Here is a 12,266-nt window from a genome sequence, read left to right as displayed (position 1 = left end):
TGTTAAATCCAGAATTCAAAATCCTGCTCCTCACATACAAGGTCTTAAATAATCAGGCCCCATCTTATCTTAATGACCTTGTAGTACCATATCACCCTATTAGAGCACTTCGCTCTCGCTCTGCAGGCCTACTTGTTGTTCCTAGAGTATTTAAAAGTAGAATGGGAGGCAGAGCCTTCAGTTTTCAGGCCCCTCTTCTGTGGAACCAGCTTCCAGTTTGGATTCGGGAGACAGACACTATCTCTACTTTCAAGATTAGGCTTCAAACTTTCCTTTTTGCTAAAGCATATAGTTAGGGCTGGACCAGGTGACCCTGAATCCTCCCTTAGTTATGCTGCAATAGACATAGGCTGCTGGGGGATTCCCATGATGCATTGAGTTTTTCCTTTCCAGTCACCTTTCTCACTCACTATGTGTTAACAGACCTCTCTGCATTGAATCATATCTGTTATTAACCTCTGTCTCTCTTCCACAGCATGTCTTTATCCTGTCTTCCTTCTCTCACCCCAACCGGTCGCAGCAGATGGCCCCGCCCCTCCCTGAGCCTGGTTCTGCCGGAGGTTTCTTCCTGTTAAAAGGGAGTTTTTCCTTCCCACTGTTGCCAAAGTGCTGCTCATAGGGGGTCATATGATTGTTGGGTTTTTCTCTGTATCTATGAAGCGCCTTGAGGCGACTTATGTTGTGATTTGGCGCTATATAAATAAAATTGAATTGAATTGAAAACGGGGAGGAAAAACTCCCTTTTAATCCTCCACCAAATCCAGGCTCAGGGAGGGGCAGCTATTAGTTGGGGGTGAGGGGTGTAAACACTGTGTGACAGGAATGCACACTCCATGCTTTAGTAACACTTATGTGCGTCTATATTTTGCACCCCATTTATGAAATAAATTCGCTAACAAAGCTAGGTAGCATTAGCTGATAATTCCACCCTCTTGTCCACACGCCGGTCACTTCTAGCTCTGAAAAAGCTAACATGGTGGTAGCCAGAATGCTAACTTTGATCAGTGCACAAGGAAGCACTATCTCTCATTGGCAGCTCAGGCGCCCTACCTCTGAAAATGAGACAGGCATGTCATGTTCACCTCCCTCTTTAATATGAAAATGGAGCAGTCACAGCAGCAGTGTGTGAATAATAAAATCCTGCGAGCAGCCGGCCTGTCTGCGGTCTCTTCTCAGTTAATTCTTGTTAGTTTTAGGAGCTAAAATGAGGAAAAACACCGTGAAGTTCTTTCTGACACATAAAGAAGCATGACCCGCCTGCAGCGTGTTCCTCAGATATGAAACAAAATATAATTACTCTCCCGTCAGCCTGTTGTATTCGCTGCATATTTGGTCGAACGGCTGCAAAATAAAAGCAGCGGCAGCGTGAAGGGCAGCTCCTGGAAGCAGAATTCACCACAGAGCCGCAGCTTCACCGCAATAACAAGACACACGGCGGCTGTTTGAAGCTGGCCGTCACGCTCCGTGAGCTGAAAGCAGAACCCACATTCATGTGCACACAAAGAGGACAGAGCGAAGCGAGCGCAGCCGTTCGACGTGATCAGAGGAGTTTCACAGCTGTCCGAGCGAGACGGTGGCTCTGAGGAGTCTTCAGCTGCACACAGAAGCACCGACAGCCTGAATTATAACTCTGATTGTAACAGGAGGAAGAGCCTGAAAGCCTTCCAGTCCACACTGACTGCATGATGAAAAGCCCGGCCCTTTGTAAACCCACCGCCCACCCTGACCACCTGATGCAGTTCATGCCCTGAAGCGCGCAATACAGTCAAGTACAACTTGCAGAATGAGACTCGTGTAAGTCCACACCGCAGCCCCGACATCACCCAGAACGCTTCTTCAGGACCTGAAGTTATTTGATCAGTGTGATGCTGTGTGAGACCACCAGTGCCGTTTCTCCATCTCACCGCCATTCGTCATGTTCACAAGTGTTAAAATATGATTATATTATAAAACTAGGAGATGAGCCTGGTGTGCAAACACAGGTACAATAAGATCCTGCATGTGCTGTAGCAGCAACTGATCCCACACGACGTTCTGATCCTTTAAAGTTTATCCAAAACGCACTTTTTGAAGTTTTTCTCTGGCGAATGATGAGAAAAAAAGATCAAACATCCGAGTACCGAAGCTTGTTTCTGTTGCTGCACATCACAGACGTGTATCCATGATAGTGACGCTCAAAGTAGAGGTATAAATAAGGCTGAACAGAGATTTGATTTTGTCTTCAGATCAGGACACAGATGGAGTCGCAGTAACATTTATTTGGTGTCTTTCAGCCCTGCGAACTTCACGTGGAAATCTCCTGCATGGATGAAGTTCCAAGGGCTCAAAACAACAGAGTTAAACAAGTTATGGTACAAGCAGGGTGATTTTTCATGGAATGACCCTTTAATTTGTTGTAAATAGTTATCATCATGTCAAGCCTTCCTTTATAAATGCAGTCATTTAAAAGGTGACTGCCCCCTAGTGTCCAAATGTGTATCGCGGCAAAACAAAAGAAGAATAAAGAGCCGTTACAGGTAGTTCAAACATGCAGAAGTCTACTACTTCCTGCTGCAGCTTTGGATCTACATTTAATATTAAACAGTGCAAGCTTATTAATAAATAAACACTAAAATCGCTTATTAGCAGAAGCAGAGCCTTTCTGGCTGCTCCACAAACCTCACACAGCTAAATCGTTCTGTTTTCATTTTTCTGCCACTAGACTTGCTAACAAGATGAACAGTAATTGTAATTGGAAGGCTTTGAAAGGTCAAGCACGCTGGATCCTTTTGAGAACGACCTGACTGTCATCTTCTGTTTTGTCTCCACAAAAGGCCTCAAGGACAGCCTGAAGGTTGCTTGTTGATGGTGCAAAAAAACATCACACTGTGTTCTCGTGTCTGCAGGGAAGAGCAGATGTAGTGTAGGGGAAGAGGCGCTTCTGGGGGTTTTATAATGGGATCAAACAGCGGGGATCGAGGCCCAGTTGATTCAGATTTCTATATCTGAAAATTTATATGAAAACAAAGCACCGAAGCAAACCATGTGAAAAGTGGTTCAAGCTTCAGTGAGTTTTATTTGTGGGCAGGCGGAGGTGCCCGTCTCTGTGTTCAGTTCTCTACGTCTGCATCTTCACAAAGAATATTCATGGACGAGAACTTCCCCAAAGTCAACTGGGAGCATGATCCAGATGTTTGCAAAGTGAGTTTTATTTGGAGGCAAGTCATTTCCTGTCATACATATCCTCTTCCAGCAGTGGATGTTCATATTAAACTTCCTCGTGTGCCTAAAACTCAGGCTGCAGACTGCTCAAAACACTTTTGCGTCTACTTTTGGATCTTGGTGATGTCATAGATTGGAAACCCCACCCACCTGCTCTTCAAACCTTCTGTTTGTGACAGTCAGCCAGTCAGTACAAAGCTGGCCTAAAGGGGAGGGGCTTGTTTCAGACAGAGGGGGAACTGAGGCTCTGCACCGAGGACCATTGTGAGATAAAGAAAGATTATTTTTAGCTGTTAGTCATGCAAAGCTACTCTAAAAGAGTAAAAATATGGAGCTGGAGATGAGCAGAACTGGCACTATTTAAATTTTCCCTTTTCAAATATAGTTTCTGACAATGGCTGTGCTTCACCTCGCAGCATTATCGGCTCTGTGAAAGTAAAAAGTGTCTGAGAGCTGAAGTGGCCCTTTAATGCAGATAAATAAATCTAACTCTGCACTGCGAGTCAGCAGTTTTCAGCGGATTTATCTCCCGTGGAGCCTTGAAATAGCTCGAAACCATTAAAACTTTATGGTTTCTGTGCAGGTTTGCGTATGTGTGAATGTAAATCAGTCCAAGACACACATTTTTACGTGTGTTACGCTTTAGTGAGATGACAGAGATCCTCATTAAAGCTATTTCACTGTCTGATAGGAGCTGCTCCACCTGCCTGCCTGCAGGCAGGGCCATGCAGTCAAAAAAATCAAACATTCACCTCCAATGAAACTCATCACACCTGCCTTCATTTAAAGGACTAATCTGTTCTATTTTCACCGAAATAAGCCTTCTGTTCTCCTCTAACCAGCAGGGATCCGACTAATTCCCGATCATTAAAACTTCTGAGTTTGCTTCTCTGAACAGAAAAAGAGCTTCAGTCACTAAAACTGAACAAAGAAAGCCAAACATGCTGATGAGTGCTGATAAGGAGCTCTAGTTGAAAGTCTGATGGAAAGAAAAAAACACGTTACAACAAATTTACTTCAGCAGAACAAAACCACAAAATGCTGACGGAGCAAACCAGGAAGACTCCTGACAGGACAGAAAAATGTTCTCCTCTCAGCTGGAGGTTGGATGCTGCTCATCGGTTGTTTTGTCTTTCATGGATTTCAGCTGCCGACTCCATCGGACTCTCTTCCTGTTGGATATGAACCTGGACTGCTTCTGCAGTGTGTTGGAGGTCACGGAGGTCAAACCTGCAGGGGATTCCTGCTAAATGATTGATGTGTGAGAGTTAATAGAATATGGATTGCTGAACACTGATATGTGTCCTTGGCAGCTGTAGCTTATAGCTGACAGTGTGAGCAGAGTGGGTTTATATAACCTCCATGGAGAGCGAATGAAACTCTGTAAGTGCCTGACAGCTTGCATCATATTTGACCCATATTGATCACACATGTACAGCACAGGCTTGATAACACCATCTTTCTCCTCTCTACCTTTAAACGTGCACTGCATGGACTCATTTCAAGTTGTGAACTCATTTCTGTGCAAACATCCAAAGGAGGTGATGCTCAGGCTCAGGACCTTCAAAGAAAACATGCTGAGAGCCGCTCAGTTAAGAAGAAAACTAGAACCACATTGCAACAGTGTTGCAGAATAATATAGCGAATTACATTTGATAACATAGTAACGTTTCTCTGACTCTGATGTAACACAAATAAATAAAATACTCTGTATCTGAAGGGTTTTATTCAGGACTGTGTGTGTTTCTGTGAAAAACTGCTTGTAGGATCTCATTTTCTTTTCTGTTTCAGCCCTCGTGTTGTAGATTTGTTGCTGTGCTTTGGGTCATTTCATGGTGCATGACCCAGTTTGGTCCAAGCTTTAGCTGTGGGACAGATGGCCTCACATTTGAGTCAAAAATCTTTCGATATGCAGAGGAGTTCAAGGTCAACTGTACGGTGCCCGAATCATCACTTCTCCACCTCCGTGCTTTGTAACATGCTGTCACAAAACTCTCGGGGGTTTTGCAGTTTCTCTGAGCATTGGACGGTGTGAGATTGGGGTGAATTCTCTGGGAAAATTGTGTTAACACACCTGAATGTTCCACACCAGCAAACTTCCACAGCTTCTGCTCTTATAATGTGCTCACACACGTGACTCCTATGAAACTCATGTGTTAAGTGTTTTTATTGTATTTCTGTTCTAAACTTTGTGACTTACAATCTGAGAAATGTCGTCCATATGACAACGAGTAAAATCTAAAGCTAACATTCAAACTGATAAACGCTGATGAAACTTAAAGCATCTAAACATGTTTTAACAATAAAAGCTTGACTCAAACGAGCAAAATAAAACCAAAATGTAAAACTAGACCTTATTGATCATCATTATTATTGTAACCAACAATAATTCCTGTAATGTATATAGCTGATGTAATCAATAGTTTTGCATAGTTGTGCTAGAGTCAATCTACATGTTTTTGACTCCTCCCCCTGAGTGAAGCGACCCCCTCTCTCCATGGTTCGTCTCCGTTGTCACACTGAAGCTTAATTAACATCTGATTGTGTTTGATTTCCAGTGTCACAAAAACTACGTCCCTGTGTGCGGCTCAAACGGAGACACCTACCAGAACGAGTGCTACAGGCGACAGGCGTCCTGCAAGCAGCAGAGACTCATCTCCCGGGTGTCCGACGGGCCCTGCTCCACCGGTGAGTGTGTGCCAGGAAGTACACAGTGTTGACGCAATGGAAACGGGAATTAACGCTGTCCGGGTGACTGACCGATTGAGAGTGAGGGTTCGTCAGAAAAGTGAATTATAACGGCTCATTTACTGATATCGAGCTGCGAGGACATCAGTCAGGCTATGAGGGCTTCCGCCGTTTAAGGCGTCATCTGAGGGAATCATTCAGCTGCCGCCTCATATTAAGAGTCGTGGCGTCTTCATTTGAACATCGCCTTCATTCGTCTTCATTCTGTTCCATCACTCATGATGTAATGGCTTTTTTAAAACAGCACAGAGGGAATTACGAAGAGAAACTGTCGAGAAACAACCTCATATACAACCTCATGATATACACACCGTCTTAAAGCATCCAACTTTTAAATATATATATACTCAGCGCCTGATATAATCAATCAATGCTGCGAGTGATGCAGGTGAGTGCAAAAAGCAGTTCAAGTAACAAGTCTTCTGCTGCTCTGACACTAAAACCTAATTTCACATTTCAGTTTGCACAGATTCTTTTTCAAGAAAAAATATGAGAAATTTGCTAAGTTTCCATTTGTTGTGGGCCTGTTCTATTCTTGGACTCTACTAAAGGAGCTTTGTGTGATTTACAGTTCACAATAATCCTTATTTATCTTATCTTGGGCCTTAATGCTGTCCACCAGTAGCTGCTCTCTGTTTTAGCTCCTCCCACTCCCATTATGCTAACAATCTTCTGATTGGCTGCCTCGCTCAAAAGATTTTAAACAGCAGGAGGGGCTTCTGTGCCTGTAATGACCATATTAGGGATATCCCCTCTCTGTGACATCATATAAATCCAAGAGTAGAAAAAAACTGCAGCAGTGAAGCTGAGAGGAGCTGACATAATGAAGGTAGAGAGTTTAAACATTTGGACACCAAAGCAACGGACAGTCAGGGTGGAGTGGGTGGAGGCAGGTGTCAGCGGTGATTTGTGATAGAAGCACAGCAGCAGAGTGGACGGGAAGGTTTAAAGCTGGTAGTGTGCATCATTCTGCTGTGATGTGTGATTTGGAGACAGTAGCACTGACAAAGACAGGCGGCCGAGCTAAGAGTAAGACTTTCACTGGGAGTGAGCAGGAAGGACTGGATTCACTCAAGAGACAGAGGTGGAGATGATGTGGATGTGTGCAGAGGAGGAAAGGTGGATATATTAGACGAAAGATGATGAAGATGGAGCTGCCAGGCTGGAGGAAAAGAGGAAGATCTTAGCAGCTGAAAGAAGAAGAAGCAGAAAACTGCCCGATTTTAGATTCCAGAGCAGTTTGAAACTAAACTTTGAGGCTTAAATAGAGAGAGATGTCGCTGCAGTCACGTACTCGTGACATCCTCTCCAACAGAATATTTTCATTCAAGTTTGTAGAAAAACTACTTTTAAGCTGTAATTAGTCTGCTGTGACCGTCATTACGAGAGGAAGTTTTTAAAAAGCCGACATTTTCTAACACAAAGGGATTTTTTAAAAAGTATCGAATAACTTTCAAATTTTTTATAGACCTTTTTATTAGATACAAGCTAAAACCATTAAAGGTACATTTTACTGCTTTTTACGAGAGACAAAGACACTGGTAGTGCCGCTTTGTTTATTTAGAATATTTTTGACAGCCACAGTTAGCAGCAGATAATTATACGTTTTTTTTTTTATATATACACACAATTCTCGTTTCCCGACCAGAGCGTCAGTATCCAGTAAAGGTCCTAAGCTGCCCCCCCGCTAACCAAGCCTACCTCAGACACGTGCGCTGCCCAGTTTAACAAGGACCGCATCAGGTGTTGAGCAACCAGGACACCCTGATGAGAGCTGGGCTACTGGAACTAGACGGTGGGTGAAAACAGGGCGCTGTTGGAATGCTACTACACGAGTAACCCCAGCGGAAAAATCACCTTTGTTGCTGAAAGATTTGATAGATCACATTTGAGCCTCTGCTGAGTGTAACTGCTCGGTCTCTGACCCTGGACTTTCATAACCCTCCAGGTTTGGGAGGATTTTACTGACTCGTTCAGCGACTCGTAATTAAAATTGATCTGCGGCTGATTAACTGGCTCGTTCTCTGAAATCAATGTGACAGATGACGTTGTGCAGAGTTCAGAGGAAAAGCCGAGGACGAGCTCTCAGCGTTTGATGTTCAGTCAATTAAAAACATAATGACAGTGAACTCGGAAGGCATGAAAACGCGGCAGCAAGGCCGACTGCTGGAGCGTAATTAAAAGTATAAGTGAGGCACTTATTCACATTATAAAAGCCAGAGTTTGAAATATGATGAGTTCTATGTTTGTGCAGAGAAACACCTGAAATACTTCATATTATACAGTTTCTAGTTAAAAGCTTGTCTTTTCTAACAGCTCAGGTCTGCTGTGTTATCTTATTTTCAGGGAAATGAAACGTCTCTTCATGTTGTTGACATTGAAAGGATCTATATGTGTGGTTAAAATCAGTTCATGCTGAATAAATCAAATAAAATAGCTGCAGCTCTGATGACCTTTGACGAGCTCTGTAAACCTCAGGGATGTGTTGGAGTCCGACTCACCGTCACATCCATTGATCAGTTATTAAAGTGGACCTCCTGCATCAGAACCAACACCCACACAGACGAACAGCAACAACACAACCTGGAACAGAAGATTGAATCTTGATTTTCAACGCCCAACGCGCATGTTCAAAACAAAGGGCAGCCGGTTTAATCGCTCACAGCGAGCGGGAAGAATGCAGGCGGTGAGAGCTTCTGACGTTATATCGATTTAAATCAACAGAGCCTCCGCTTTCTTTGTTTTTCTGACCGTTGGGTCGTTAAGATGCTGACATCACTTATAGTCTTCAAAGTTATTTCCGAGCACATCACAACAGTAACTACTGGAGAATAGTTCAGTCTGGACTATTGTTCCTGTTCTCGCATCGTTTTTAGGAATGTCTGAAGTTCAGTGCAAATAATCTTCCTGAGTCATGAAATAAAATCTTTCCAGTTGTTCGTCGTGTCTTTGATCTGAGCTCTGTTCGCCCCTTATTTGTGGCTTAGCCATTTAAAAACGGAGGTTGGTTATTTGTTTGTTGAATTTCTCTTGTTCTCTGATGACGTATCGACTGACTTTCTAGTCCGAGGGTTTCCTGCTATGCCCGAGCCTCTCGTCTTTTTAATGTGCTGCAGTTCTGGCTCTTATTTTTGAGAAATGAAACAAGCCTCCAAAAACTATAGTCCTCGCTCTCCTCTGCCTTTTTATTGGCGTTATTCATGTGCAGCACATCTTTAACTGCTTAAAACCTCACAGTGAAACTGCAGCCCAGGGGCGCCGCCACTCCAGATATTTTAACCCTTCATTAAAGAGTCACTCTTGGTCCAAATAAGACTTCAGTGTGGACGTCCAGCTCAGCGCTGGGTGTTTTTATTGAGTAATCGTCTGAGATGTTCTCTTGGCTGAAGTTTGCCCCTCACACATTTAACCCTCATCCTCCATCGTCCCTATGCTAACGTCTTTATTTTAATATTAAATTAGATTAGCTACAGCTCCAAACACTGCTGCTGTTTAGTATTCACTTATTCCCACGCTTGTGATAATGCCGTGCAGTTTAGTTTTTTAGAATTACTTCAATCAGAACACAGTTTATCATCTTTAGAAGGAAACTAGCGAGCTAACTTCCTGCTAACGTCTAACTGCTCTAAACCTTGGTGGTCCTTGTTTTCAGTCTGATTTCTGTGTTCGTGGTCGTCTAGTAAGTCAATTATATTAATTTCTGTTTACAAACCTGAAAACCTCTCAGCTTTGGATCATTTAAAAAAAGAAGATGCCCGAAGTTTAGCCATAGCATCTGATTTAGCGTGGGTCATTTAATGGTCGCTCCATGTTGGGCTCTGTTCTGACAGACACTTTGGTTCTGTTATATATTTTGTGGCATCTTGTCCCCTCCCAGGCCTGTTTTACTCTGAAAGCCTGTGTAGATCATTAAAACCACTCATTATCTTTAAGAAGTCAGATTACAGCACAAGGCCGACAGTATCCTGATTACTTACGAAGATCCTGACCACTTAAAGCTTAAGATCTAATAGATGGAGTTTTACTGCATCAGGACAATTAATACCACATTAGCACGTCACACCACAGCCATCCTGAAGCCATGATCATTACTGTGCTGCTGTAACCTTTAGTCAGCCTTTCCTCCAGATGCTGAACCCACTGCTCCCATTAGTGAGCTGCTGCTGGTGCTAACAGTTGGTGATCTGGCTTTCCAACGCCTCACTGGAAAAACCATTGCTTTGAGGTTCTGCCTATGTGAGCAGATGTACTGTTACACTTAAATGTGCAAAAATATTTGACTTTAATTACATAATTAAAAGTAGCAAACCATAAAAACAGGATGAGACTGTATTTACACAAACCTTTGGCCATATGCTGCGTATCTACAGAGCCGTGTGTGAGGAATGAATCAGGTTTCATTTCCCAAAGGCTGCTGGTCTTCCACAGCTGGGTGCTCACCAGCCATCCATCAGAGCTACGCTAAAGCACTAACAGGTTAGCATTTTCCCCATCAAACACCCCGCAGATTCCCTGGACTCGGATGTCTCTGCAGGCCAGACAGATTTTATGTCTCCTCTCCTGAGAAATGAGTTGTGGAAACTTATAGCAACGCCACAGCGGCTACGTTGGTGGTGGTGGTCAACTCCATCTGCAGGGGCAGTGGCCTGATTTCCCAGGAGGCATCGGCTGGTGCTCTGCTCTTATTACCCACTACACCGGAGAGCTTGTGCCCTCCACTTTCCTTGCCTCCCTCCTGGCCTTCTGCAATTTCCTCTCCCTGAGATTTATGCTTCCTGTAATTGGAGCGTTCGACGGCTTTGAGCCGAGGCAACCGCACGAAAGCTCGGCTGATTTTATTTCCCCGAGCAGGACAGGAGATGGAGGAAATGCAGCGATTTGGGTCCCTTTTTTTCTTAGAGAGCAGTGTGGGAGGTTACAGGAGCTGGGACGGCTGAGACTCCTCGCTGGGATCTGATCACAGGTCAGTGGTGGGTGTAGCTGCCCAGCTGAGAGGCTGAGACTCCACATTAGCCTTAGGTCAGACTTATTACTCTTTAAAACGCTCGTTGTTGGCTTTCTGGCTCCATTGGCTGAGGAGAGCGGAGAGCAGAGCAGATTTCACAGCTGGAAGAAGATGATGTGACATTACAGACCTTTGAAGTTCAGACAGCAAACTTTTCAAGGGAACTTCTTCTGCTTTCTGCCGTATATATACTGCTCCAGTGGGTGTTCATATTAAATTATACCAAAAGTATCAAATAATGATGCCAGCAAATGTGGATATTCTCTCAGGCTTCAGCCTGCTCTAAACACTCACACAGTCTTTACCCCACAGCCATAAACGGCTGATGCGGTAACGTCGTCACCGGGCGGGCGGTGTGGACAACTAAGCTTGTGATTGAGGCGATATAGGAGCCTCAAAGTTTTACCATGAGTGGATTTACTAAAAGTTTAAATCTCAGTGACCTCGACCTCAACGTTAGGTCACTGTCAACTATGGCAGCACAGGTGTGTCTGCTAGGAGGCTGACGGATGGCTGCCTGAGGTTTTTTTCTAGTCTTGGATCTGCATGATGTCATAGAGAGGGGATAGCCCTCATAAGTCATCTGAGGCACACAGCTGTAGCAGTGAACCCTTTTTTGTGCTGTGCAGCCAATCAGAGGGAAGGCTCAAAGGGGGAGGGGCTAAATCGTGTAGTTTCAGACAGAGAACAAACTGAGGGGATGGACCAAGGCCCAGGCGCTTTATATTGTAAGATAAAGACCAGTAAAGATGTTCATTAATTACAAACGACTAAATTATTGATGCACTCCTGCAGCTAAAGCAGAGTACTCTGAATAATCAGCGAGCTCATGATCCATCACAGTTCAGGTCGTTGCCAGTGAAACAACATATCTGACCTTTACCTTGATTGCAGTTTGGGTAAAAACTCATTAGTTTGTGCTAGTTTGATTAAATTTGGACCACTACTGTAGGAGTAGCAATTCTGGAATGAGCTTATTGATCCTTTAATTCAATTCAGTTTTATTTATATGGCTCTAAATCGCAACAAAGCACTTTATATTGTAAGATAAAATGCTAAAATAATACAGAGAAAACTCCAAAAATCAGACCAACCCTATGAGCGAGCACGTGGTGACAGTGGCAAAGAAAAACTCCCTTAAACAGGAAGAAACCTCCTGCAGAGCCAGGCTCAGGGAGGGGCCAGTTGGGGTGTGGGGAGGGCAAAAGTTTATAAGTTTCTAAGATAAATGAAGATAAATTGTAACCGAATCAAGCAGAGCTGCTCTAGTTTAAAGAAGTGAAAGCCTGAACACTTTTTTATTACTTGACTG

General features: G+C 43.7%; 1 protein-coding gene across 1 annotated transcript in view; it reads left to right on the top strand.

Annotated features, from left to right (window-relative positions):
- Positions 1 to 12,266, top strand: part of tmeff1a (transmembrane protein with EGF-like and two follistatin-like domains 1a) — a 114,310-nt gene that overhangs the window by 54,354 nt on the left and 47,690 nt on the right. The window contains exon 3 of the mRNA XM_080907050.1: positions 5,760 to 5,889. Within this exon, the coding sequence (XP_080763176.1) occupies positions 5,760 to 5,889 (130 nt within the window). The remainder of the gene's footprint in view (positions 1 to 5,759; positions 5,890 to 12,266) is intronic.

Source organism: Rhamphochromis sp. 'chilingali' (genome assembly GCF_963969265.1).
Source record: "Rhamphochromis sp. 'chilingali' genome assembly, chromosome: 16".
Lineage (NCBI taxonomy): Eukaryota > Metazoa > Chordata > Actinopteri > Cichliformes > Cichlidae > Rhamphochromis > Rhamphochromis sp. 'chilingali'.
Note: the sequence above shows the minus strand (reverse complement) of the source record. Positions and strands in the feature narration are given on the sequence as shown.